The following is a 25042-nucleotide window of genomic DNA, read 5'->3' on the forward strand; positions in this document are numbered from 1 at the left end:
ATCGCTGACTCACCCTGCCACTCCTGAAGCCACACACACACACCTCTCAGCTCCTGTCACTCACAAGCCAGACATGCAATTCACATCAGGCAGGCAGACACATAGCACACAGAAATGGCAACTTCTAAAAGTGACATTTCTCAAATAATCATCATAAATCTGCGCACACCATTGTGCAGCACTTACTATTACAATTTCATACATACTAAACTTGACCACGCTGCTCTTCTCATCCCAGGAATTACCACTGACACACTGATCAGGGAATCCCCCATGCATTCCTAGGGGAGGGCAGGCCAACCTTCCCAAAGGTAACACAGAGAGCACATGCACTTTACACTGGACCACAGTGCTAAAGTGCCCAGAGGCCTTAAACCACCAACACCTTGTCAGAGAAAAGGCAAAAAGTTTAGGGATGCACCTGCCAAAAGGGCCAAGTCCAACACTTATTTTTTTTAAAACAATTTTTATTGAGGATTTTACACAACATACAGGTCTCTGTACCCCAGAGATAACTGCAGGACTTTTAAATTTCAAGCATTGAAACACAATCCAATTTTTAACGAGATGGTCAATCAACAATTACAGGAGCAGGAAGTAAACATTGTCCCCCCAACCTCCCCAGTAACCCTCTCCCCCATCCACCCCGCCCCCCACCCCCCGTCGCATGGTCAACATTCTTCGTTTTCGCTTCTGTACAGCACAACCAAACCCAAGGCGTGCAACTGTCTGTAGTGTCTCAGCCCACATCTACCAGGGGGTCTTGGCCCACTGGGGGCTCGAGCCATAGGCCCCTGTAATCAGCCACCGTTTCCATATTTTGAAGTGTTTCCGTGGGCAGCCCCGGGCAACAAATACTGGCTCCTCCAGACCCATGCAAAAGTCAAGCCCCCTCTTCCATGCTACAGCCGTAGGGGCTCGAGTATCCTTCCATGCTCTAGCCACATCCCGCTTAGCCAGGGTGAGGCCCAACAATAGCAGATGCCTTTTGTAGATGTTACCTCCCACCCCTTCCAGTACGTGAAGGAGGCCCAGTTGTGGTGTACGGGGGAGTTCCCACCCAAGCACTTCAGATAGACAGTCCCACACCCCTTTCCAGAACCTGGCCAGTGTAGGACAGCTACATACCGTATGTAAGAACGTCCCAACCTCCTGCACACGTCTCAGACAAATACACCTAAGGAGGTATTTGAATTGTATAAGCCGAAGCCGCATGGATATGGCGGCACCCCGGGGCCCGGCCAACGCCTCCCTCCAGTCCTCTTCTTCCAGGGCACCCACATCTGCCTCCCAGGAGTCCCGTAACTTCTGCAGCGAGGGGGAACAGTGCGTGGCCAGGGATTGATATATACGGGATATCTTTTTAGGCCCCAAATCTCCCATAAAGACCTTAGCTTCTAGGGGACTAAACTCGGGGAGTGATTCCAAGCCCACCAGACATGGGGAGAGAGCATGCCAAAATTGAAGGTATTTAAAGAACTGGGTTCGGGCATATCAAACTCCTGGCTTAATTCCTGAAAGGACTTAAGGGTCACCCCCGCCAGTACATCCCCCAGTGTGGAAATTCCACCGCTTTCCCATCCCCCAAAGCCCTGGAGCGCAGCTAAACTGGGGAGTCTACCATTGCGCCAGAGGGGCTTTTCGCCCATCAGAGTATTCCACCATCCCATACGCCGCAGGGCCTGCCTCCAGATCTGGAACACTAACTGTGTGCCAGGCGGTAGCGTCTTCCGTATCCGCGCCGCATAGAGGATAGTATGAAGCGAGTGAGCTCCCATCAAGAGGCGTTCCAGTGCATTCGCCGGGTCTCTTCTATCCCCGTACCACAAGTCATTAAGGACGAGGAGATGAGACGCCTGGTAGTAAGAGAGGATATCCGACGTCGCCAGGCCCCCACAGTAGGAGGAGAGAAAGCATGTGCGCACTGCGACCCGTACAGCCCCCCCCGGCCCAGAGGAACTGTCCCAGTACTGCATTGACCTGCTGAAACCACGTGGATGGGATTGGATACGGATGATTTTGCATTTCATATAGTAATATGGGGAGGGCCACCATTTTAAAGATCGCAGACCTGCCATAAATGGTCAGAGGCATGCGGGACCACCTTTTAATATCGGCTCTGACCCGCTCCCACACCGGCACAACATTCCGCTCCCACGCAATCGAGGGAACCTCGGAGATGAAGACGCCCAAGTATTTAATGCCTCCAGACGCAACTTGTAATGCAGAGGCCCAAGCACCTGCTCGCGCTCGTCCCCCCAGCTCCCATAAGGTGGATTTGCTAGGGTTCAGATAGAGCCCCGAGGTCTCACTAAAGATCTGCATGATTTCCATGATCCGCGGCCCTGATCTGTTAATATCTGTTAGGAAAAAGAGGACATCATCCGCATATAGCGCGATTCGGTCAGATAAGTTCTGATTCCATTCAGACCCACACGGCCAGCGGCTCCATGGCCAGGGCAAAAAGATAGGGCGAAGGAGTACACCGCTGTCTGGTGCCCCTCCCAATGTTGAATTTAGAGGAGGTGACCCCTGCTATCTGGACCGAAGCCGTAAGGTCGGTGTAGAGCAGCCGTATATACGACAACAAATGGGGACCCAGATTCAGACGGGGTAACAGGGTGAATAGGTAAACCCAATTCAGGGAATCGAATGCCCTGTCCATGTCAGCCAGCAGGAGCGCCACAGGCACTCCGGTGTTCCGGACCGCCGCCACCGCCACGTGCGCCCGTCGTATGTTGTGTCTGGTCGCCCTCTGGGGCATAAAGCCAGCCTGGTCTGGGTGGACCAGCTCGGCCACATGAGGTACGAGGCGATTGGCCAATGCTTTGGCCAGAATCAAGTCCAACACTTATTGATTATTTTTTTGTGCCCTGCCTCCCTGCTACAGCTGGCATTTGTTTACTACTCCAACTGCTAGTTTCCCCGAATATGTTTCTCACTCTCCTAATACATCTCCACTTTCAACACAAGTTTGCAGTGAGCAACTGAATACTTTGCAGCTGTCACATATTCTGATTCAGCTGGATTTCTTCAAGTGTGACATCATTGTGCTCTTGGTGATCTCCTAACGTTTGGTACTGCCAAATTGTACACTCTACCTTTTGTAAATGAACCTTTATCTTCCTTCTCATGTACACACTTGTGGACCTCTGGCATGGTCCTTGTTCTTTATATTATAATATACATACTCTTACAGCTCCCATGCACAGATTTTTGACAGCTTTAGGATTCTATTTGGCTACTTGTTAAAAGCGTAAAAATATATTTATAGATCACCCTGTCCAAACTAAGACTGTGCAAGAGTTTTTATTCCTATTAAGTCGTAAATTAAAGGAGAGCTTCAGCTCTTTTTTATTGGTTTCCCGTGCTGTTATTTGGAAGGCCTTTGTTATGGAAAAAATGGTTTTAAAAAACTCATTATCACATGAGAAGGAAGAAGAGGAGCAAAGAGGTAGATCACGAGAATGTTAATGTAGTTTTATGAATTGCTTAACTTGCTGCCTCGAGGACAAATTAACAGTAAAGTTTTTCAGGAATACAATACTAATACACACGCATCTCTCAGAAATATGCTCCTGTTAAATTGTCTTCAATGGAATGTTCACTGACCTCTGTTTGACAGATCTGTGTTTTCTGTAAACAGGTATCACCTTCAGGCTTTAAGGCACCTCTATGTGCTGGCTGCAGAACCTAGGTTGTTGGTGCCAGTGGACGTGGATACAAACACCCCTTGTTATGTGCTATTGGAAGTTACCTACAAGGTATTGGTTCTTCTTTTCAAGTGTGCTCTGCAAATAATAATCATTCAAATGCAAAATGTTTTCCGGTGCAAGAGAGCTGTCTTTATCACCAGCCAGTGAAAATAAGCGCAGGCCAATATTTCATGTTATTTGATGCAAGACCTAACCCTTTATACCTACATTGCACAGGCCATAGTGCATGTTATTTCCAGGTTCTGGTGAAATTTAAATTATGTGGTGTCATTTGCATAGTTTCGATACTTCAGAATTTGCTTGTTAAGTGAACTCCCAAAAATTACAAAATTCTGCCATGACGTGTTATTTCATGCCATTTATTGAAAGGTTTATCATAAGCATACAGGAGTAACCTGAGCGGCTACTGCTTGTGTTTTTTTTTTCTTTGCTATTTTTTTTTACTGTGACATGCATCCTTGTGATACATTTCTCTCAATACTATTGCAGTTGATGATAGATCTGCATTTGGACCAATTTTCCCGAAAGTTTGCTTAATTATGCAAAAGTAAAGTATACAAATTTAACACACCCCTAATTATTTCCACAGTTTAGCATGTCGGACTTGTGAAAATGATACATAACACTTTAGGTTCTCTTATGGAATTGTGTTACAAGAGAACACCACTGGGTCATACTCCCATGGTCAAGTTATTGTGGTTTAACTTCACTGCACAAATGTAACCCCTTGTATTCTAGATATGGTTCGATACCTTTCTTTGTAACTATGGTGCATGAAAAAATAGCATGGAATTAACCATTCATCATGAGCCTCTCACGGCTTTGTTTGTTAATGAGTCATGTCCACTTCCCCTTCAACAATGGTAGAAACAGCATATTGTCCTTCATACCTCTGCATTATGCTGTTTATTACTTAATGGGATATTCTGTTGCACCAGTGAGTGTCGACAATTATAATGAGCGGATGTGTAGAAATGATCCACCTGTTTTATGGGATTTCCCAACTTATTTGTAAATCTGTAACATTGCCTTCACAAATAGACACCACTTTTTACTGCACCATGATATTGTTGATACATGTGATATGCATTAATAGCAGTCTTTTATAAGCTGCTATATCATATCCTGAATTATGTTTTATATCTTGGTGAACACCCTTCCATTATGGCAATTATTTTCTAATTTTAAAAAGGGTTTTTTTTAAAATATATTTCCTACTGTAGTTTCCAGTGGAGTCCTGTGAGAATTACAACCTCCCCCCTCTCAATTCCAAAAAAACAAAATCAGATATGTGGTCTGTAATCATCGATTTTCCATTAATTTCCTTTCGTAATTCTTTATATTTATTCTTCTTTCTTCATTAAATTATTTCTTTCAATTATGTCTCCTAAACATTCCGTTATTTCACATACGTTTTAAAGGAATATTCTCAGTACATTTCAGAGAATTAGTCCTCTTCCTCAGGGGCAAGGTAAACATGCATTTTCTATAAAGTGCAAACATATAAATGTTTTTTTTTAAATATGTAGCATTTATTACTTTAAAAAATGCACTGTCAACCCTATAACGGTTCCTCCGATCCTTCAGGCCTATAAACATCTGTTATCACATTTGCATTTTGCATCTGCATGATGTTTTCCTAAATGTCGGAATTCTGCTATTTTATTGTTTCTACGTTTGGTAAATGTAACTCCGTACTCTATGATGACCCTCCTGGTTTTATCGATAAAATTAAAAACAAAAAATATCTGCAAATAGCCTCCGCTCTCACATATCATTGCCATTATATTGATGCTTACTCTTCCTGTTTCTTTCTTCCCTGTTTAATGATCATAGTTCTTAATGTTGTTATATATTACAAAAAGTATTTCAAAGCTAGTTCTTTAATCCATTTGGATCAGCTATATTTAAGAAATGAAACCAAAAAGCTTACCTTTACAATAATTTCTGTGTATATTGCCTCCTCTTCAGTAATTTGATAGGAGTTCCACTACCACAAATAGTATCTGTGATATTTGATGTCATTTCTCCCCAAAAGGTTTTACACCCGAAGGTCCTGAGTTTTTTTGTTCTTAATTTGAATGGTGTTCATTTCACCTTAGTTTCACCGGTCTTTCCCTCATTCCTGTGTAGTAATATCCGCATGGACATTGTATTCCATACATAGGCTTTTGTGTCACATGTTGCAGAGTTCCTCAATTCAAAAGTTTTTTCACTGCATGAATGATTTAATATTCCTCATTGTATTTTGTATTGGGAAGTGAAAAAATGTAGAGGATGATAGGATCCTTTTTTTGTGTGCTCCTATATTTGTATTTTCTAATCTCTTTCCTTTCCATTGCATTAATTTAATGATTACCCATATTTATGCAATTTGTGTAGTCAGTGTGATCTGTTCATTTTTATTCTACAGTCTTGGTAAATGCCATGCCATGTGGAATTCTAATATTTATAACGACTGAATTTAGGACTGAGGCTAGAAGGAGTTTATAATTCAGAATATTCAAAACTTTATGAAAGCTGAATTTATTAGATGACCGGTTCTAATACTTAAATGTTTTTGTTTTATAGAAAACCCCTATATAGCTTGTTCAGCAAAACTGATGTATCTACTTTTGAGTGCACTGTTATGTCATCATGCAGCGTTGATTAGATGAAAGACATATTTTGTATATTTACACATTGCTGGTCCCTCTTGTTCCTTTGATGTTTTGTTACATTGCTAATAGGAAAGATGAATGGTTACAAATTATAATTTTCAGAGCCGCCATGACTTTTACCGTTCGGAATTGTCTAAACCAAATATTGTTTCTGGCCTCTCTCTTCAAGAGAGTGCTTGTGCTATTGAGATTTTCTACCACTTAGCAAACAATATTTCCTTTTTGTTTCTGTAGTAAGAACCCTTTGCACACACTTTAGCCCCATGCCAAGTGTCCGCTCTCTTTTTAAACAGTCCAATATATTTATTCTCATATACATAAAAAATATGTTTTGGCAATGTAGTAGTGATGGTATTAATGAATAGTAACTAGTTTAGTCTAGTAGTCATTGCATGGACACATCAGGCAAAACATCCTGACTAGAATAGTTATAGCCATTAGTTACATTCTGTCTTTAAAGTTTCTAATTTTAATTCAAATTCTAACCAAGGAATCCCTTAAGAGGCTGAGTGAGATTTCTTGATTTTGATGTACGTTTATGCAGTAACAAACACTTGTTGGTCATTATCTAGGCTACCCAGTGGTATCAGGAAACAATAGAAGAACTAATGGCCCCCACTCTGCTACCTGAGCTCCACTTGCTAAAACAGGTAAGAAAATTACATTTTAGTGTACTAAAATATACTATTAAACTCTTACTCAGTTAAGTCAAAGTTAGTTTGTTGAGAAGTTGGCAGTAAAGAGGCCAAATTGCCTTCCTCACTTTTAAAGGAGTTTGCCTGAAGTCACTATGTTGTCTCAGTAAATTGGATGAATGGGATATATTATGTGTTGCCTTTTTGTCCACAGATCAAAGTAAAGGGACCACGATATTGGGAAATAGTGATTGATTTAAGCAAAGGGACCCATCAACTGAAGTAAGTAGGTTTGATGATGAGTGTTTACGGCTAAATGGCCTTTAATTTTCTGGTAGTTTAATGTTTTTGCGAATTTTAGACTTTGTTTTCTTGCCCTTAATTAGCACTCTTAGTTTATCCTCCAAGATTAGTGACATTGGTTTGTAAAGATGAAATTTATTTTGGCTTTTAATTTGTCTCCAGTCAATATTCCTCCGGCTAATGTAATTTTCAGCGTAGAAAAGTAAACTGTGTCCATCTACTAACCCCTGATTAGATACATGCTCTGATTTATTTATTAAATATTAATGTCCTGGAGTTTTGCTTTTTATTTGTAAGTGTGGGTCACAAAACCTACATATTTCAAAAGTAAGCATTTGAGATACAAATATAAAACCTAACTCAATGGATGTGTGCCTGCACTGGATTAATCCACATAAAAATGATATGTGCTTTGGCAAAACAGTGCTTGCCTTCTGCTCCTTAAAATAAATCCTGTGCATTGGGGAGTCATTAGTATTGCCACTTTAGAAATCTCTTAGGAACATCCTGCAGTCATGCTTTGTTATGGTTTTTCCATTAAATAATTAAAAATATGGCATCAATTAATTTTCACTGTGACCGGCCGTTCTTGAGGTGGAATTTACTAACAGCAAAAATGAAGGTCCTCCGTGATGAATTGACTCCATTTCAGAGTCCACATGTCTGCATGGGGGACGATTTTATCCTCTTCAGTTGTAAGCTTTAGAACAGACACATCATAGTCCAAAATATCATAAATAAATGAGTGCACAGTAATTATTAGTGTTCGCTTTAATATTAACGCTAGATGAGGGAGTCTCAAAATACAGGAATCTGCAGGGGTCCGGAAAGGTAGGATTGCAGCATGAACAACTGTTCGTACTAATGGTTTATATATTAAATTATTATTTTTGTCTTGTAATTAAAAAAAAAATGTAATTCCCCTTTCAGTATTTTGGTTTACAATTGTGTTTCAAAGGCTTATGAGGCTCTTGAGGTCGAGATATATATTCTGTAATTTTGTGTCCTTAAATCCTGTAAAATATATGGTGACAGGTTTTACATAGGCAAAATGCTGAATGAATAAAAATGGGATTGCAATTTGCATATGAATGTAAGTTCTATTAGTATTTATCGCTCAAACCAAGCCATAATGCAGTGGTGCTCTATCCAGGGTCAAAGATAAGAATGCAGTCAACAAGTGATTGGAGAGGAAGCTGTTTTGTGGACCGTTATTGCTTCATGATATTGTGCTCTTAAATATGTGAATCTTCAACTCCTTTCTAAATTGAAGGAAGGTTGGTGCTAACCTGATGGATACATATGTTGTTCCAGATTTTGGGTGCTTTGATGTTAAAAGCCTGTTGTATTGTTTTTTTATTTTGTTCAGTTTGTCTCCAGGCTGCTGGTGTCCTAGCAACAGATGTTCAAAGAACTATCAGCTATGTTGAGCTTGTCATCCAGATAGGCGGGGGTTGCTGGTCGTGATGGCTTTGTAAATAATGCAGTTGGCTTTGATGGGAAGGACCCGGGGAGCACAGTGGAGTTCCAGCAGGGTGGGGGATGATGTAATCATATTTCTTCAGGGCTTGGATCAGATGTGCGCAGTTTGTACGATTCCTTTAACGGGGAGAGCAGTGATGGCTGGTAGCATTATGAAATGGTTGGGGCACTCACCATAAATGTTGCTGGCCGCTGGGCCCTCCGTCCTGTGCTCCTCTCCCTGCGCCGATCCTGGAAGTGACAAGGAGCAGGAAGGAAAGGGAAGGACGTCCTTCTAAGTGCAGCGTGAATCTAACTTATCCTGGAGCTGCTCTTCATGCTGTTTTAAATATGAGAGCAGCTCCAGGATTGGTTTGAGCAGGCTAACCCGGTGCTAATTATGAGGCTGGGGGCCTGTGCCAGCAATTCACCGGCGGTTTCTCCGCCCTGGCATTGCTGGGTCTGAAGTGCGCATGTCGTATAGACCGGCTGTAGACAACCAGTTAATCTAACATGTGCACTGAGCCCTGGGAGACATCCTGCAAAACGGAGGAATCTGCCCCGCCCCCTCCCTCATGCTCCAGCCGCTGGGCTGGCGCCACACAGAATAATAAAATGGTAATGACCATTTTATTATTCTGTGTTTACCACTGCACTTGCAGAGCAGGTCAGGCGATGCTCTTCTGCCCATTAAAAGAAACGCCGCTGGGGAAGAGTGAGTCTGAAGTCTGGATGGCCATGGAGCACGGTGTTTCCAGCAACAAAATGCGAGAGTAGGACTTGAACAACAGTTTTGAAGTCACTTTGTGGAACTTCTTTGTTTTTTTTCTTTTTGGCAATGTGTTCCTTGAGGGTGAGGTTGCTGTCCAGGGTGAATGCAATTGATTTGACATGGTTGAGGTTGGGGTTCAAAGCCATCACAATGTATGTATTAGAGACCGGTTTATCGTAATTCTTTCTTTTTGTTCTTGGCAATTAAGTCATTTTGTCTCTGTGGTGTGAAAAGGCGCTGGATATCTAGATATGCATAAGGTGTAGGAAGTGTTTGAGGCATTAGATGTATGGAGCATAGGAGACTTTTAAGTAGTATTTGCTAATTGCAGCATCTTTAAGGCAAAAGTGATGCTGAAGAGTGTTTCAGTTTCTTTGTGGCTTATAAGAAAATGTATTGGTGCATTGCAATATATAAAGTAATTTCAAGGCATTAAGATGATTACTGGCGACCTGTTTGCAAATTAGAAACGTTCCATGATTAAATGGATGTGAAGGCACAGCAGCTGGCTCTTGATGAGCAGGAAACAGTTACAAGCACCAATGCATTCGCCTCCGATATCCATTTCACAATGTGCAATCTATTATTACATTCTTACTTTGGTTCATTTTAGAGGTCTGTAATGTTCTCCATTGCAGGCATCTATCCCTACAATTGTAAGTGTTCGTCAGGAGCTGCAAATCAACTACTATCTCATGAATTGTAAAGAGCCATGATTTCTTGCACCTCCGTGTGAACCACACCTTTGCACTGTGCTTTCTGTGTGTATCTAGCACAGGGCAGCCACCTGGTATGTTAAGAGAGAAATTGAGCTTTTGAGCTGCTTTGGTGGGCATCTCATTTGTTTCCAAAATGTACGTTTTTTACATTTGGTTTTGGGTATGTTAGCAGCATCAATGATATTAACACATTCTTATGAGAAATTATGGTAAATTTTGGCGTGATAAAACATAGTTGTTTGTTTGCTTGTACGCTATATTGCATCTTTCGTAGGTAAGCCAGAGATTCTCGTGTGCACCGGTGGCAGCTGAAGGTGGCAAAACATGGTAAAAATATTTTATGCCAAATAGACTGTGGCTGCATTTTGGACGTGTTCCAATACTTTTCTTTAGGGTACCCAGTTAAAGTGAGTTCCCAAAGTCAAAGCAGGATTGATGCATTGATCACTATAGTTTAAAAAAAAATAGTTTTTTGTTAACAAATGTAAGAGAAGGAAAGGGCGTACAGAAAATTTGCAGATGGAAAATAAATGTAAATGTGGCTACTAATTGGTGTAAGCGCTGTAGCTCAGAGTCTAGTAAAGTCCCCAGCTTCCTTACATCCCACACAAGGTCAGGGCAAGCACCAACATAAACAGCCAAACAACCATCCATCTCATCTTCTCAGGTGGCTCTGATGCAGCAAATTTCCTGTTTGTAGACGATTTATTGTCAAAGTTCTTTTCCATCCATCTGTGAACTGTCACAAGTGCCTTAGGAGCTTACCCAGGAGGGATTGCATATTAAAGAACACTTGTGTATTGTCTGTATACATGTAGAAAATAAGATCAAATTCCTGTGGCAGATGTGTTAAAGATCATAAAGAAAATATTTAAAGCTAGAGGTATGATTGAGAACCTATGTAGAATCCCTGAACTTACTAGTTGGGATCATTGACATCAGTTTTGTGCTTCTTCAGCAAAAGGCCTATTACGTCTGCTTTTCATTTCTTAGATACTATCTCTGTACTGAAAGACATATTGGCAATATCTAGAAGGTATGCAGTAACTTTACTTGTTGTAGATCAATTTATCTGATATCTTAAATTGGACTTTTACTCAAAACCTCTTCAAATTCTGGTGCCGAGAACAAGCTGAAGCTTAGCAAATGCTAAGACTTCCATCCCTGCCCCTTTTGTGAAATCACTGGTATTTGCAAGAGAATAATCCTCTTAAAATGTTCTCAGATTCTGTGAAAAAAGAAAACAACAATACAACTGCAGTTATCTTTTTGGGTGAAGCTGCCGAGACAACAAGAACTTTTAACCTCTCAAAATTCTCTTGCAGTAAGGTCTATTCAAAAAGAATTTTCCTAGAATACAACTATTTTTGCTGCTCTTAATAATTATACTAATGTGTTTAGTTGGATGTTTTTTGTTCTTCTAACTGTATGCCCCCTGATGCATGGTTTGCAGGTTTGCACTCTACTTATTTGGTGTTTTTCCACATTTAATTCAGTAATTGTCAAATTTACATCTAAAGTTTCTGATGAATACTTCTAACCACCGATTCCTCACCTTAGAATACTCCGCAACAGTCAGACTTTAGCAGAGCCTCATATAGGCACCATCCCGACTTACTACATTAGTTCCTTTCTTTTTCTGCCTTCTGACATCAATCTAAAGCTCAACTCCCAATGTCACTGGCCTTCCGATTACTCTTGAAAGTCCATCCCACCCCCAAATTAGAGTGAATCTCAGAAGAAACACCTGTCTATTCTTTTGCGAGAGGTGCAAGTTTATTTTCCAAAGGAGCTATCAAGAGAGATATGGACTTAGAAATTAGAGATGTTTGCACCTCTAGCTTTTTCTTTGTGCTAAAAAATAATGGGGCTTTTAGCCCATTTTAGACCTTCAACCTTTGAGTGCCTTCCTGTGGAAGAACAAATTCTGTATGCCCAAGCTGGGCCAGAACCTGTCTAGTCTGGACCCAAGCGACTGGATGGTGTCCTTGAACCTGCAGGATGCATATTTTTATGTACACGTCCTGCAGTCCAACAGACTTTACCTGCATATCAAGGTAGGCCAGCAGCACATTACTTTTGCCTTGCCCTCCTTCAGCCTCACCAGTGACCCTCAGGTGTTCACAAAAGTGATGGTTGCTGCCCATCTTTGAATGCCGGTATGCTATTTTCCCCTTACCTCGACAGCTGACAGGTAAAAGTGGGTTGTCAGTCAGTCGTAGACCTCCTTCAGATGACTTTAAACATCCTAAAATTGTTGGCGACAAGCCAAATTCTCACCCGAATCCCCTTCACAGGGCCTTACTGTCATTGAAGCTGTCCTGGGTACTGTACAGTTCAGGCCAACCCTTCATTGCAATGGGTCTAGGACATTCGGACTGTGTCCCAGATATCTGAAAGAGACAATTAGTTATGGATTCCTCACCTTAGAATTACCCTCAGGCGTCAGACTGGATCTGGAGAATCTTTTCCTCAGCAGTACCTCTGCACATTGATAGGTGGCGTCGGTCGACTCTGCGTTCATCATTGGCGTTGTGGTCACCGGAATGATGTTGTGGTATCTTTAGATCCCGCCCTCGTGCGCTGACGTCAGTCTTACTTTTTCCGCACCACGCAGCGCAGATCCGGAGAGAGCTTTAACTCGAGTCACTTTGATTCTCTTTTTGTGACTTTTGTTGACTTCTTTTTTTGAGTCTTTTGACTCCTGGTGCACAGGGAGTCATCTTGCCTGACCGGCTTTAAGCCTTGTGGCTCCTGTCACAAGCTGATGTTGGTGACGGACCCCCTTCTTGTGTGCCTCTAGTACCTGCAGCGCGACCACGACCCAAAGTCGTGTTCCCACTGCCGGGACATGGCTCTGAAGTCTTCGCAGGAGCGGTATCGAAAGCTTCTGAAGGCCCGGCAGTCGGCTCCGCTCTGCTCGAGGTCCCTGTAGAGAGAGAGGTCGCACGACCGGTCGCGGAGCCATTACCACCACTCCTCGTCAAAGTCTTCGTCTTCAGACAAGAAGAAGGCGAAGAAGCATCGTCGCTCTTCTCATTCTCCCCGTCCGTCGGCTGATGCAAAACACGGCAGATAGTCGTTCGTCTCCGCCCGTGGAGCCTTATGGGTCGACTTTGGCCTTCCCTCCCTTTCCGGGACCCAGAGCAACCACTGACCAGCTTTGAAGCTTTTACAAAACTTTAAATTCTATCTTCGGGCAGTCCGACTCCGCCGGTGCGCCTTCGGGCCCCGCGGACTTGATAGGGGGCTCAAGGCCTTAGATGTCGAGTTCTTCTGCTCCGGCACCACAGAGCCCCCAAGGATCCAGGCCTGGACACCTCCTCCGGTGCTGAATCCAGTGACGACACCCCCACCGCCTTTTATGCCGGTTGTGTCCCCAGCTGGCATCGACCCTGGCCTCCCCCTCAATGAGGACACGGAGCTGGACTGTCATCGTCCGACATCGGTACCGGCGCCGACCAGTACTTTTGTACCCCTGTTCTCTCCTGATGTTTCCTACCACCCTGAGTGGCTCACAGGAGAGGGTGAGGAGGACTAGTTGGAGGAACCGGACTGGAGAGAAGAGTTGGGTGAGGCGAGTGGTCTGGATACCTACCCAGACCTTGGCGTGCTATTTCCCCCTACCGTTGCTACGGAGGAGGGTGCATCATATGCAGTGATGCTGCCTAGGGCAGCCGAGGCCCTAAACCTCGAGCTTCCTACGGTGGTGGTCAGGACTAACTTCCTGACAGATGTGCTTCAACCGGCTGTTGCTGCTGTTCTATAAGGCCCTTACGGGCATCCTTTTGGGCACTTGGTCCAAGCACAACACAGGGGCTCCTGTAAACAGGATGATTTATTTTTATTTTTTTACTTTTTATTTGACAGATTTAAGCAAAGTTCGTACATTAATGTTTGCATGACATAAATACAGATCACAAAAGCGCATATATATACATTTACTCCTTCAAATGTAAGGGCCCTCCTCCAGGGTATTGTGATCCACAAACCCTCCCTTGCATTGCGTGGTAGCCCTGTCTTCTGATATACCAGGCACTCAGTCGCTCCCATCTGAATCACAGTCCTCCGGGAGCGGTGGCTCGCAGATTCCACCCCTATAGGAGTTCCAGCTACCCCACACTTTTTCCCACTTTTTGGGACATCCCCTGTATACAAAAACAGATCTCTCCACAACCATTGCAAGGTCCATGTCAGCACACCACTGGGTGAGGGGCGGACTGGTCCCGGAGCCCCATCCCTGCGCAATGTTCCGCTTTGCCACTGTTACTCCCAGGGTCACCCATCCCTGCATCGTCACATTCAAATCTGTTGGTTCCCAGATGTTTAATAAACAATATTTTGGCTCAGGCAGTGAGGTGAGTTCTGTAACTTGGGATAGTGTCCTCATTACTGCCATCCAGTATCTTCCTATTGCGGGGCAGGCGCACATCGTGTGAAAAAATGTTCCTAGTTCCCCACACCCTCTCAAGCACTGTGGAGTATCTGCTCTCCCTGTTTTGTGTAATAGCACCCTCGTGTAGTATGTGCGGTGCAGTATTTTAAGCTGCACCAGACGAAGTCTGGACGGAATTGCAGCCTCTTTCGGGGAGGCGAGTGCATCTCGCCAGTCCACCTCATCAATGTCCCCTACATCCTTTTCCCATGCCACCTTCACTGTTCCTGTGGGGTCAGGTCTATTGTTAACAATTTTCCTGTACGTCATCGAGATTGCCTTTTTTTGAAGGTGGTCTGTCAGAAGCCTATCCTCTAACGGCGAGGATTCCTCTGGGGTCGTGCCTAGCGGTAGAGCTGATTGCAGGGCATGCCTGATCTGCATATAACGGAAGCGCTCCGTCTCAGCGAGGCCATAAGTGGTCTGTAGCTGCGCGAATGGAATTACCGTTCCCTTCTGCCACAAGTCTCCCACGGACGAGATCCCAATGTTGTCCCAATTTCGAAACCCCTTGGAGTTGCCAAGTCTGCCTAGCTTTTGGGTATCCCACAGTGGCGTTGCCAATGTAATCACTCCCTCCCCTCCCAATGCACTCTGCGCCATAAACCAAATATTAATCGTATGGAGTGTCGGTCCTGTGGCCGATTGCTTTTGTATCCTTATTATACAGGGCATCCATGATACCAGCTTCTCCAAGATATACCTGTCCAACCTAAACACTGGCTCATCTTGGGGGACATGTAGCCATTGGTTGATCGGGACAAGGTGCGAGGCCCAATAATAGGCCCTAATATCCCTCCGTTGTACCAGCTTCTGTTTAGTTTCTTCATAGCAATACGAGGTGCCTTTCCCTCCCTTAGGAGAGTGGTTATCTCTGCCTCTACTGCTCTAAGGTACGTAGACTGGACAAGGAATGGGGTGTTTTGAAGTGCGTAGAGGAATCTCGGCAGCGCCATCATCTTAAACAGTGTTGCACGGCCGAGAAGCGTAAGGGGCAATGTGCGCCAATGCTGGACATCCTGCTTGACCCGCAGTAGCGGCTGCATCAAGTTTTTATCCATGAATTGCAGCCGGTCAGGTGTGATGAAGATCCCTAGGTATTTAAAGCCTCAGTGACTATCTGTAACGCGCACCCTCCTGGTAATTGAGGTGGCGAGCCTCGAAGGACATACAGTAACGATTTATCCCAATTTATCGTGTACCCAGACACTCTTCCGTACGCAGCGCAGATGTCAAGTAGACAAATAATAGACCACGCTGGGGAGGTAAGATACCACAGGATGTCGTCTGCATACGAGATTCGATCTTCCCAGCCCATTGCCCATCGTATGCCCTTTATCGTGTGGTCTTGTCTAACCTGTGCCGCCAATGGCTCCAAGAATATAGCAAAGAGCAGGGGCGATAGCGGGCACCCCTGTCGTGTCCCCCTACCCAGTGGGAATTCTCTGGAGAGACAGCCGTTCACTACCACCCTTGCCAATGGTTGCTCGTATAGTAGCCCCACCCATTTACAGAATTTGGGGCCAAAGCCCAAATGCTGGAGGACCGCAAAAAGGATGGGCAATTCCACCAGATCAAATGCCATACGTGCATCCAGGGAGAGTAAGGCCGCGTCTTCGTCTAGGGTCTCCCTACGTTCCAGCACACCGAACAGCCTCCGCAGGTTGAATGCCGTGTTGCGGTGGGGCATGAAGCCCGACTGGTCCGGGTGGATGATGTCAGCTAGGTAGGGCTGAAGTCTTGTAGCTAATATCTTTGCCTCTGCGTGGACAGGATGATTGCCCGACGCCCCCGCCCTTCTCTGTGCAACCCAATTTTCCTCTTATCCTACCCCTGAGAGCTTGGTAGTCCAAGCATCAACGACCAAGGGTGCATTCCCTAATGCACCACCTGATAGGGAATCCAAGAAGCTGGACCACCTTCGGAAGAAGATGTTTTCTTCCTCCAGCTTGGGAGTGCGGTCGGTCAGCACCGGATGTCTATTGGGCCGTTACTACCTCTCGGTGTGGGACTCGGTTGCGCAGGTGCTGCCACAGTGCCCGGAGGAGGCCCGGGCTGTGCTCTCCTGTGCAGTTGCCGAAAGGGAGAGATGCAGTATAGTTCACCATTCGGTGTGGGCTGGACACTGTCGTCTTACTGGGCAAGACGATTTCCATGTCAGTAGCATTGAGACTCTACCGCCTGGTTGAGGTCCACTGGCTTTTCGGGGGATGCCCAAGCATCACTTTTGGACATGCCTTTGGATGGCCATCGCCTCTTTGGTGACAAGGCAGACAACGCGCTCTAGTGCTTTAAGGATTCTAGGGCTACAGCCAGATCCTTAGGCCTCGCAGCCACCTCCCGCCCAACACAGTCTGCTTTTCGCCCCTTTCGTGGCTATGAAACGGGTGCTCGGCACGTTCCTCCCAGAGCCATAGGCCTGCTCAAGCTGTCCAGCTTCTGCACAGCCAGAGATGTGGATCCCACCGCCGTGGGTCGGGGTCAGTGGGTGGGCCAGTCAAGCAGCGCCCCCTCTGCAGCAGCCTCCAAACCCTTCCAGTCCGACCTTTCAGGCCCATCAAATGCCAGTGGATGCAGGATTCGCCATCCCCTCCCCCACTGGCTCAACATCACATCGGACAGGTGGGTTTTGCAGATAGTCCGAAGGAGCTACTCCCTCCCCTTCGAGACTACCCCTCCATCCTTGCCACCTCAATTCCATCACATCTCGGAGGATCACTTGGCCCTTTCTCCAACAGGAGGTCATGGCTCTATTTACCAAGAGAGCCATTGAGCACGTTCCTGCCTCAGAAGTCGGTTGTGGTTGTTATTTCCACTACTTTCTGGTGCCCAAGAAGGACAAGGGCCTATCTTGGATCTCGGGGACGTCAACCGCTTCCTCTGGAAGGAGAAGTTCAAGATGTTGACACTGGCTCAGGTCCTGTCTGCTCTTGACCCTGGAGAATGGATGGTAGTGCTGGACTTGCAGGATGCTTATTTTCACATCCCCGTACTGCCGGCCCACCGGTGTTACCTGCGGATCACTGTAGGCCACAAACACTTTCAGTTTATGGTGCTCCCCTTTGGCCTTGCCAGCGCCCCTCGGTGTACGCAAAAGTGATGGCGGTGGTCGCAGCTCATCTGCACAGATCAGGGTTTCCAGTCTTCCCCTATCTCGACAACTGGCTGTTGAAGGCTGGCTCGCACCTGGCTGCCGTCACCCACCTCTAGACTACGGCCGATCTCTAGCATTCGCTAGGGTTCACAATTAGTGTGCCGAAGTCACACCTGATCTTCTCTCAAAAGCACAATTTCATCGGAGCGGTTCTGGACACAGCGCAGTTTCAGGCTTATCCTCCCGAACAGAGAGTCTGGGATATTCGGGCTATGATTCCGATCTTTCAGCCTTTATCCCGGGTTTCAGTCAGAATGACCCTGAGGCTACTGGGCCTCTTGGCCTCCTGCACGCTGCTGGTGCACTATGTCATGTGGCATATGCAGGCTCTGCAGTGGCACCTGAAGTTCCAGTTGGTACAGCCTCAGGTGAATCTTTCCATTTTCGTCCAGAACTCAGAGGGCACTGCACACTAGTTGCAGTGGTGGGTTTCGAATTAGGATTGGGTCCCGGCAGGTCACTCTCCCTTCCCCAACCAGAGTTCACAGTGGTGACAGATACATCACTGCTAGGGTGGGGTGGCCACATGGGAGAGGCGGGGATTAAAGGCCTCTGGTCTCTCGCGGAGTCTGGGCTCCATATCAACCTTTTGGAGCTTCGGGCAATTCGTCTTGCACTAAAAGCATTCCTTCCCTCTCTCCCAGGAAGAGCAGTGCAGGTATCCACGGACAACAACACCGCCATGTGGTACTGCAACAAACAGGGCGGGGTGGGGTCGTGGACCCTATGTCAAGAGGCTCTCCACCTTTGGACATTTCTGGAACAGCAGGGCATATCTCTGGTAATACAACACCTGGCAAGTTCTCTGAACGCCAGGGCTGAGCTCAGCTGCAGGTGCATGATGGATCACGAATGGCCTCTTCAATCGGAGGTGGTGCACGGTCTCTTTCAGCAGTGGGAAGAGCCTTAGTTAGATCTATTCGTCACTGAAGAGAATGTACAATGTCAGCAGTTCTGTGCGTTGGAATTTCCAAGGCGGCACTCGCTAGGCAACGCTTTTCGTCGTGAGTGGAGTTGTGGTCTTCTATACGCCTTTCCGCCTATACCACTTCTGCCCAGAGTGCTGAAGAAGATCAAGCGCAACCTGGCCCAAGTCTTTCTTGTGACTCCGGATTGGGCGAGAAGAGTCTGGTATCCCGAGCTGTTACATATGACCATTGATCCTCTGATCAGACTGCCTCTTCGGGAGGATCTTCTGTCGCAGCAGCAGGTGACGGTCCTCCACTTGAACCTGTTCAGCCTCCACCTCCTTGTGTGAAGATTGAGCGGCGGCAGTTGACAGCTTTCGACCTTCCTCCTGAAGTCTGTGATGTTATCTCGACATCCAGGTGTCCCTCCACCAAAACGATATACGCCTGTAGATAGAACACATTTATGGCATGGTGCACAGCATAGGCTGTGGATCCCCTTTCTGCCTTTCTTTCAGAGGTTCTCCTCTTCATTCTTTCTTTCGCCCAGCAGTACTCTGTTCTGGGCACTCTCAAAGGCTATCTTTAGGCTATTTCGGCCTTCCTTCGGATATCTGACCAGTCTTCTCTTTTCAAGTCCCCTATTGTAAATCGCTTCCTAAAGGGCATTACTCACTTGTTTCCTACTACTCCTTTCATGATGCCCCAGTGGGACCTTGAACCTGGTTCTTACTTATCTTATGTGTGCTCCTTTCAAACCGCTTCATAACTGTCCTCTCAGACTCTTGACCCTTAAAACTGCCTTTCTGGTTGACATCACCTCTGCTTGCAGTGGAATGATCTTCAAGTCCTTTCTTCAAAACCTCCTTTCCTGGCTGTTCATCCGGACAAAGTTGTACTCCACCTTCTTTCCTTCCCAAAGTGGTTACCTCTTTCCATATAGGACAGACCATCACTTTGCCCACCTTCCTTCCGCCTCTCCTTCCTTCTAAAGAGGAAGAGAGGCTCCACTGTTTGGATCCAGAGCGTGCGCTTTCGTTCTATCTGGATCGCACAAAACAATTCCAGGTGGATGACCAGCTCTTTGTTGGCTATGTGGGTGCCAAGAAAGGTCGGGCCATGCAGAAACGGACCATCTCCAGATGGGTCGTTCTTTGCATCAAGATCTGCTATTCCTTAGCGAAAAAGGAACCTCCTGTGGGGTCGCGTGCCCATTCCACCAGGGCGACTGCAGCCACTACTGCTTTGGGGCGCGGAGTTCCCCTTCTTGACATCTGTCAGGCAGCTACATGGGCATCACTGCACACGTTTACTAAACATTATTGCCTGAACAGTCAGAGACTGCTTCTTTGGCATTTCGGTTCTCCAGGACTTTCTGGTGTGAATTTGGTTAGCAGACCCACCTCCGGGGATGGTATTGCTGGGGTATCTATTCTAAGGTAAGGAATCCATAACTAATAGTCTCTTTCAGATAAACAAGTTACTTACCTTCGGTAATCGATATATCTGTAAGAGACATGTATTAGCTATGGATTCCTTACCGCCCCACCCATCCTCCCTGTTCTGCAAACTTACTTCTACGGTAAGGGACTCCCCTTTGGGGCCCTAGTTTTATGCACCAGTGGTCAGTGTCTTGCATGGCTCTGCGCTTCTGGCGTGGAATGTTGTGTAAAGAACTGACGTGAGCGCGCCAGGGCTGCTTCTAAGTAGATACCGCAACGTAATTCTGGCGACCACGGCGCCAACGACGAAAGCGGAGTTGACCGACCCCACCTATCGACGCGCAGAGGTACTGCTGAGGAAAAAATTATCTGGATCCAGTCTGATGCCTGGGGGTAATTCTAAGGTGAGGAATCCATAACTAATCTGTCTCTTGAAGATATAGAGTTACGGAAGGTAAATAACTTGTTAATTTCAGCCTTTATCCTGGATCTCATTGAGAACAGCTTTGAAGCTTCTTGGTTTTTAATCCTTCTACTTTATTCTCGTCGACTACGCCAGGTGACATATGTGGGCTATGTAATAGATTATGATGTTCCAGTTTGCTCTTCTTCTGGGAAACTTTTCAGAGATCATTTAATTTTGGAGGAGACTGCACACATTCTGCAGTGGTGGCTACTTCTCCACAAATGGATGAGCAGCAGGCCCCTTCCCTTCCCAAAACAGAGTGGTGATTGAACTATCACTGCTGGGTTATGGTAGGCCATCTAGGAGAGGTGGCAAACAAAGGACTCTGGTCTCCAATGGAAGCCTGACTCTATTTCAACTTGCTGGTGTTAAAAACCTTTCTGTGGGCCTTGAAGGATTTCCTACCACCCATCAAGAAGAGGCTGGTGCAGGTTCTCATGACCAACACCCCCACCATGTGGTAGTGCACCAAACCGGGCAAAGTGGGGTCCTTGCCCTCTGGAAGCCTCTGAACTAGTTTGGAGAGTCGGGGCAGCATTTTGTGACAGCAAACCACATGACTATATATTTTTCCCACTGTTGAGAATGTGCACTGTCAACAATTTTGCACATTGGACTTTCCATGACAAACTGGCTAGAAGATGCATTCCAGCTAGAATGGAACTTTGAACTCCTGTACGCCTTTCTGCCTCTGCCTTTTTTTGCCCTCAGTTCTGAAAGAGATCAGGAACGGCAGTGCCAAAGTCATTCTAGTGGTTCCAGATTGGGCCAGGACAGTGTGTTACGCAAAGCTTCTGGGCATGCGACCTATCCTGCGATCAGGCTGCCACTTCGAGAGCAATAGACTAGGGTCCTCCACCCAAATCTAAACAGTCTACACCTCAAATCATGGAGATTGAGCGGCAGCAGTTGATTGAGCTTGATCTGCCCCTGGTAGTGGTGAAAACTGTCATCTGATAGAGACAGGTAGCCGCAGATTCCTTACCTTTGAATATATAACTGCAGATTCCTTACCTTTGAACTTCCAGGCATCAGGCTGGATACAGATAGCAGTACCCCTGTGCGCCAATAGGTGGCATTGGTCGACTCTGCGTGACTTCATAGGCATCAGGTTCACCGTGGCGTCTGGATTGTTTATATGAGCATCAACCCCGCCTGCTGACGTGTGTTCGTTTTTTTCCACATCAGCCAACGCTGATCGGCCACTTTTTGACATTTTTTTTGTTATTTTTTGTCGACTCCTTTTAGTGTCCTAGGTATGTCTAGTAAGAAAGCCTCGGGTTTCAAGCCGTCCGGCGTCATGTTGTTCACGGACCCCCATTTGGTGCGCCTCTGGTGCCTGGAACGCGACCATGACACAAAGTTGTGCTCTTATTGCCGGGCTATGGCACCGAAGGCTTTGAGGGAGTGGTCTCTAAAGCTGATCGCGGTCTGGTGTCCAGCACCACGGAGGTCGACTCATCCATCCCGGTCTGGATGGAGGGGGGGGGAGGTCGAAGTCTTCTTCCTCGAAATACTCGCAGTTAGGGAAGAAGCACCATAAAAAGCACTAAAAGTCAAAGCGTGCTTCGACTTTGTCCTGTCTGTTGTGCCGTGAGACTGAGGAGCCGAGGCCCCCGAGGCCCCGCTTCGCGAAGCGGGTGCCTGGGTTGGCTCCAAGTTACCCACCCTTTCCGGGGCCAGAAACGACCCCCGTTCAGCTAAAAGAATTTTATGACACCATGTGTGCCATATTTGAGCAGCATGATTCTGCCAGCGCTTCTTCGGCCTGCAGGCTCAGCTGAAGGAGGCCCAGAGGGTTCCGTACCTTTGGCTAGGGCCACTACACTCCGACCTCCTCTTGGATCCATTCCTTGATTTGTACTAGTGCTGGTCATACCTCTGCGCCCTTCCCCAGCGCCATATCTGACGTCGAGGGTCTGGCAGTTGCGGACGCCCACCGGCGGCGTCTCCCTCATCATTCCAGATGAGACAGAGCTAGTTGAGTGTCCACCGACGCCAAGACCATCGCAGATGGAGCAGTATGGCTCCATGCCACTCCACCTGCCCTGTTCGGAAGGGTTAGGCGTGGATGCTGTAGGTTGGGGGGGGGGGCAGCAGGATCCCTTAAAATCCTGCAACCCAATCAAGACCTGGATCTGGGGACCTCTGCGATGGATACCTCCCCAAATTCTGGTGTGTTGTCTCTCCCCTGCCAAACCTGGCTATGGAGGAAGGAGCTTCATTCACAATGGTGGTGAATAGGGCTGGGGAGGTCTTGAACCTGCAGTTCCTACGGTGGCAGTCAGGTCTAACGTCCTGATTGAGGTCCTGCAGTCTGGTGTCCCCTCTTTGGAACCTGTGCTGCTTTTCAACCAGTCCTTAACAGATGTTCTACTGGGCACCTGGTCCAAGCCCAGCAAAGGGGCTCCTGTGAATCGAATCATTGCCCACTGCCACCGCCCTGCACCGGGTGACCCAGCTTTCCTCTCTACCCACCCCACCCCACCCCATAGAGGTTGGTGGTCCAAGCCTCCACTTTCCACGGTGTGTCCCCTTCCATACCCCTAGACAGGGATTCCAAAAGGCTGGACAGCTAAGGCAAGAACATATTTTCTTCAACCAGCCTTGCGGTCGGTAAACACTGCATGCCTCTTGGGCCATTACTCCCATTCTCTCTGGGATACAGTAGCACAAGTGATGCCCGGTGTCTCTGAGAAGGACTGAGCTCTCATCTCCCAAGCCATTACAGACGGGAGAGATGCAGTTAATTTTGCCATACGATGTGGCTTTGATACGACAGACACGCTAGGCAGTGCGATTTCCTCGATTGTGGCCATTAGCGCCACTCCTGGCTGTGGACGTCTATGGGATGTTCAAACAATCTTATGGATATGCCATTTGATGGCTCCTGTCTCTTTGGAGACTAAGCGAATGCAGCACTGGAGCGCTTTAAGGACTCGTGGGGTATGGCCAAGTCCCTAGGCCTTTCCATGACGTCCCGGCCTGTGTCTGCTTTTCACCCCTTTCGTGGCTACAGAAGGGGCTATTAACCACACCAAACCTATTCCAGCCAGAGGACCCCGCAAGTCCAGCAACCTATGTGGGGCCACAGCCGCATTTCACCTGGACCTTGTGGGTCGGGTGGTCTGAAGTCCGGTCAAGCCACAGCCGGCTCCTTGCCTTACTCGGCGAGGAAGTCAAGACTTGACCAAGGGAGCCATAGAGAGGGTCCCTGGGCCAGAAATAGGCTGTGGTTGCTAATCCTGTTTTTTCTGGTTCCAAAGTAGAACGGAGGCCTTAGTCCTATCCTAGACCTCAGGGCCCTCACCTACTTCCTCAAGAAGTTGAATTTCAAAATGCTCACCCTTGCTCAGGTCCTGTCTGCTCTGGACCTGGGAGACTGGATGGTAGCATTGGACTTGCAAGATGCCGACATCCCCGCCCTGCCTGCACATCGTTGCTACCTGCGGTTTACGGTGGGCCATGATCAGTGTTCTGCTCGCTCCTTGGGATTGGTCGCTTGCCATGCCAGCAGCATTCCTCTATTCTGCCCTCCTGTAGCTGGCTACGGTAGGGAATTTCACCCTCACCGGTACGACTCACATCCCCAAAGCCAGCTGACTTCCCTGTCTTTTTGTGTACAAAGTAGAAGCTAAGATGGCGATTTAGAGTCGAGTAGCGTATTGCTGATATCACGGATTGGAACGCCTTTAAATAAACAAGCACCAAGATATATTGAAGCACCTGGCGATGACCAGCTCTTTAACGCAGTGCATATTTGGCACTTACATATACCTTTAGGAGAATCTCCACCCCTAAATTATAAAAGTTCATGCGCCGCTAACGTCATATTAGGATCAGCATCCAGGCCGAGGAACCCAATGTAAAGCCTTCCATAAAACGAGAGAGCTTATCTCTCACGTTAGAAGATTCAAGTCCATCGCATTCTGAACTCTGTTCATCGCTTATGATCAACAAAAATGTTATCCTGTAGTATCTTTTTATCCCTATCTAATGGATTCTTTTGACAACCCCTTTGGGCAACACGTTAAGACAGTGCATCATCTTTCGAGTCTTTAACCATCTGATCTCTTTGCAATAGACGGTTCCCTGATGACGGCAGTAGTGCCGAAACGTGTGTAGTTCCCATCTACCGCTTGCCCTCATCAAGTTATCATCTTCTGCGTGCCCTACTAAATCTATTAAGGACTACTGTTTATGATCAATGAAAAGATAAATCAGATAATATCAAGATGATTTCCCCTTTGCCATTATTTAATTTTATGTACTGTTATCACTCAAATGGTAATATTGAAAAAACTTTTGTAATCATGTTTTGAATAAACACAATTTAAATGAATGAGCAAACAAAGCTTTATATAGACAAAA

At 46.4% G+C, this 25042-nt stretch overlaps 1 protein-coding gene across 1 annotated transcript in view; it reads left to right on the forward strand.

Moving 5' to 3' along the window:
- Window positions 1–25042, forward strand: part of ANAPC1 (anaphase promoting complex subunit 1) — a 763513-nt gene that overhangs the window by 621532 nt on the left and 116939 nt on the right. Inside the window, exons 39-41 of the mRNA XM_086926883.1 lie at window positions 3647–3764; window positions 6949–7026; window positions 7226–7293. Of these exons, the coding sequence (XP_086783009.1) occupies window positions 3647–3764; window positions 6949–7026; window positions 7226–7293 (264 nt within the window). The remainder of the gene's footprint in view (window positions 1–3646; window positions 3765–6948; window positions 7027–7225; window positions 7294–25042) is intronic.

The sequence above is a fragment of the Lissotriton vulgaris genome, chromosome 6 (assembly GCF_964263255.1).
Source record: "Lissotriton vulgaris chromosome 6, aLisVul1.2, whole genome shotgun sequence".
Classification (NCBI taxonomy): Eukaryota; Metazoa; Chordata; class Amphibia; order Caudata; family Salamandridae; genus Lissotriton; species Lissotriton vulgaris.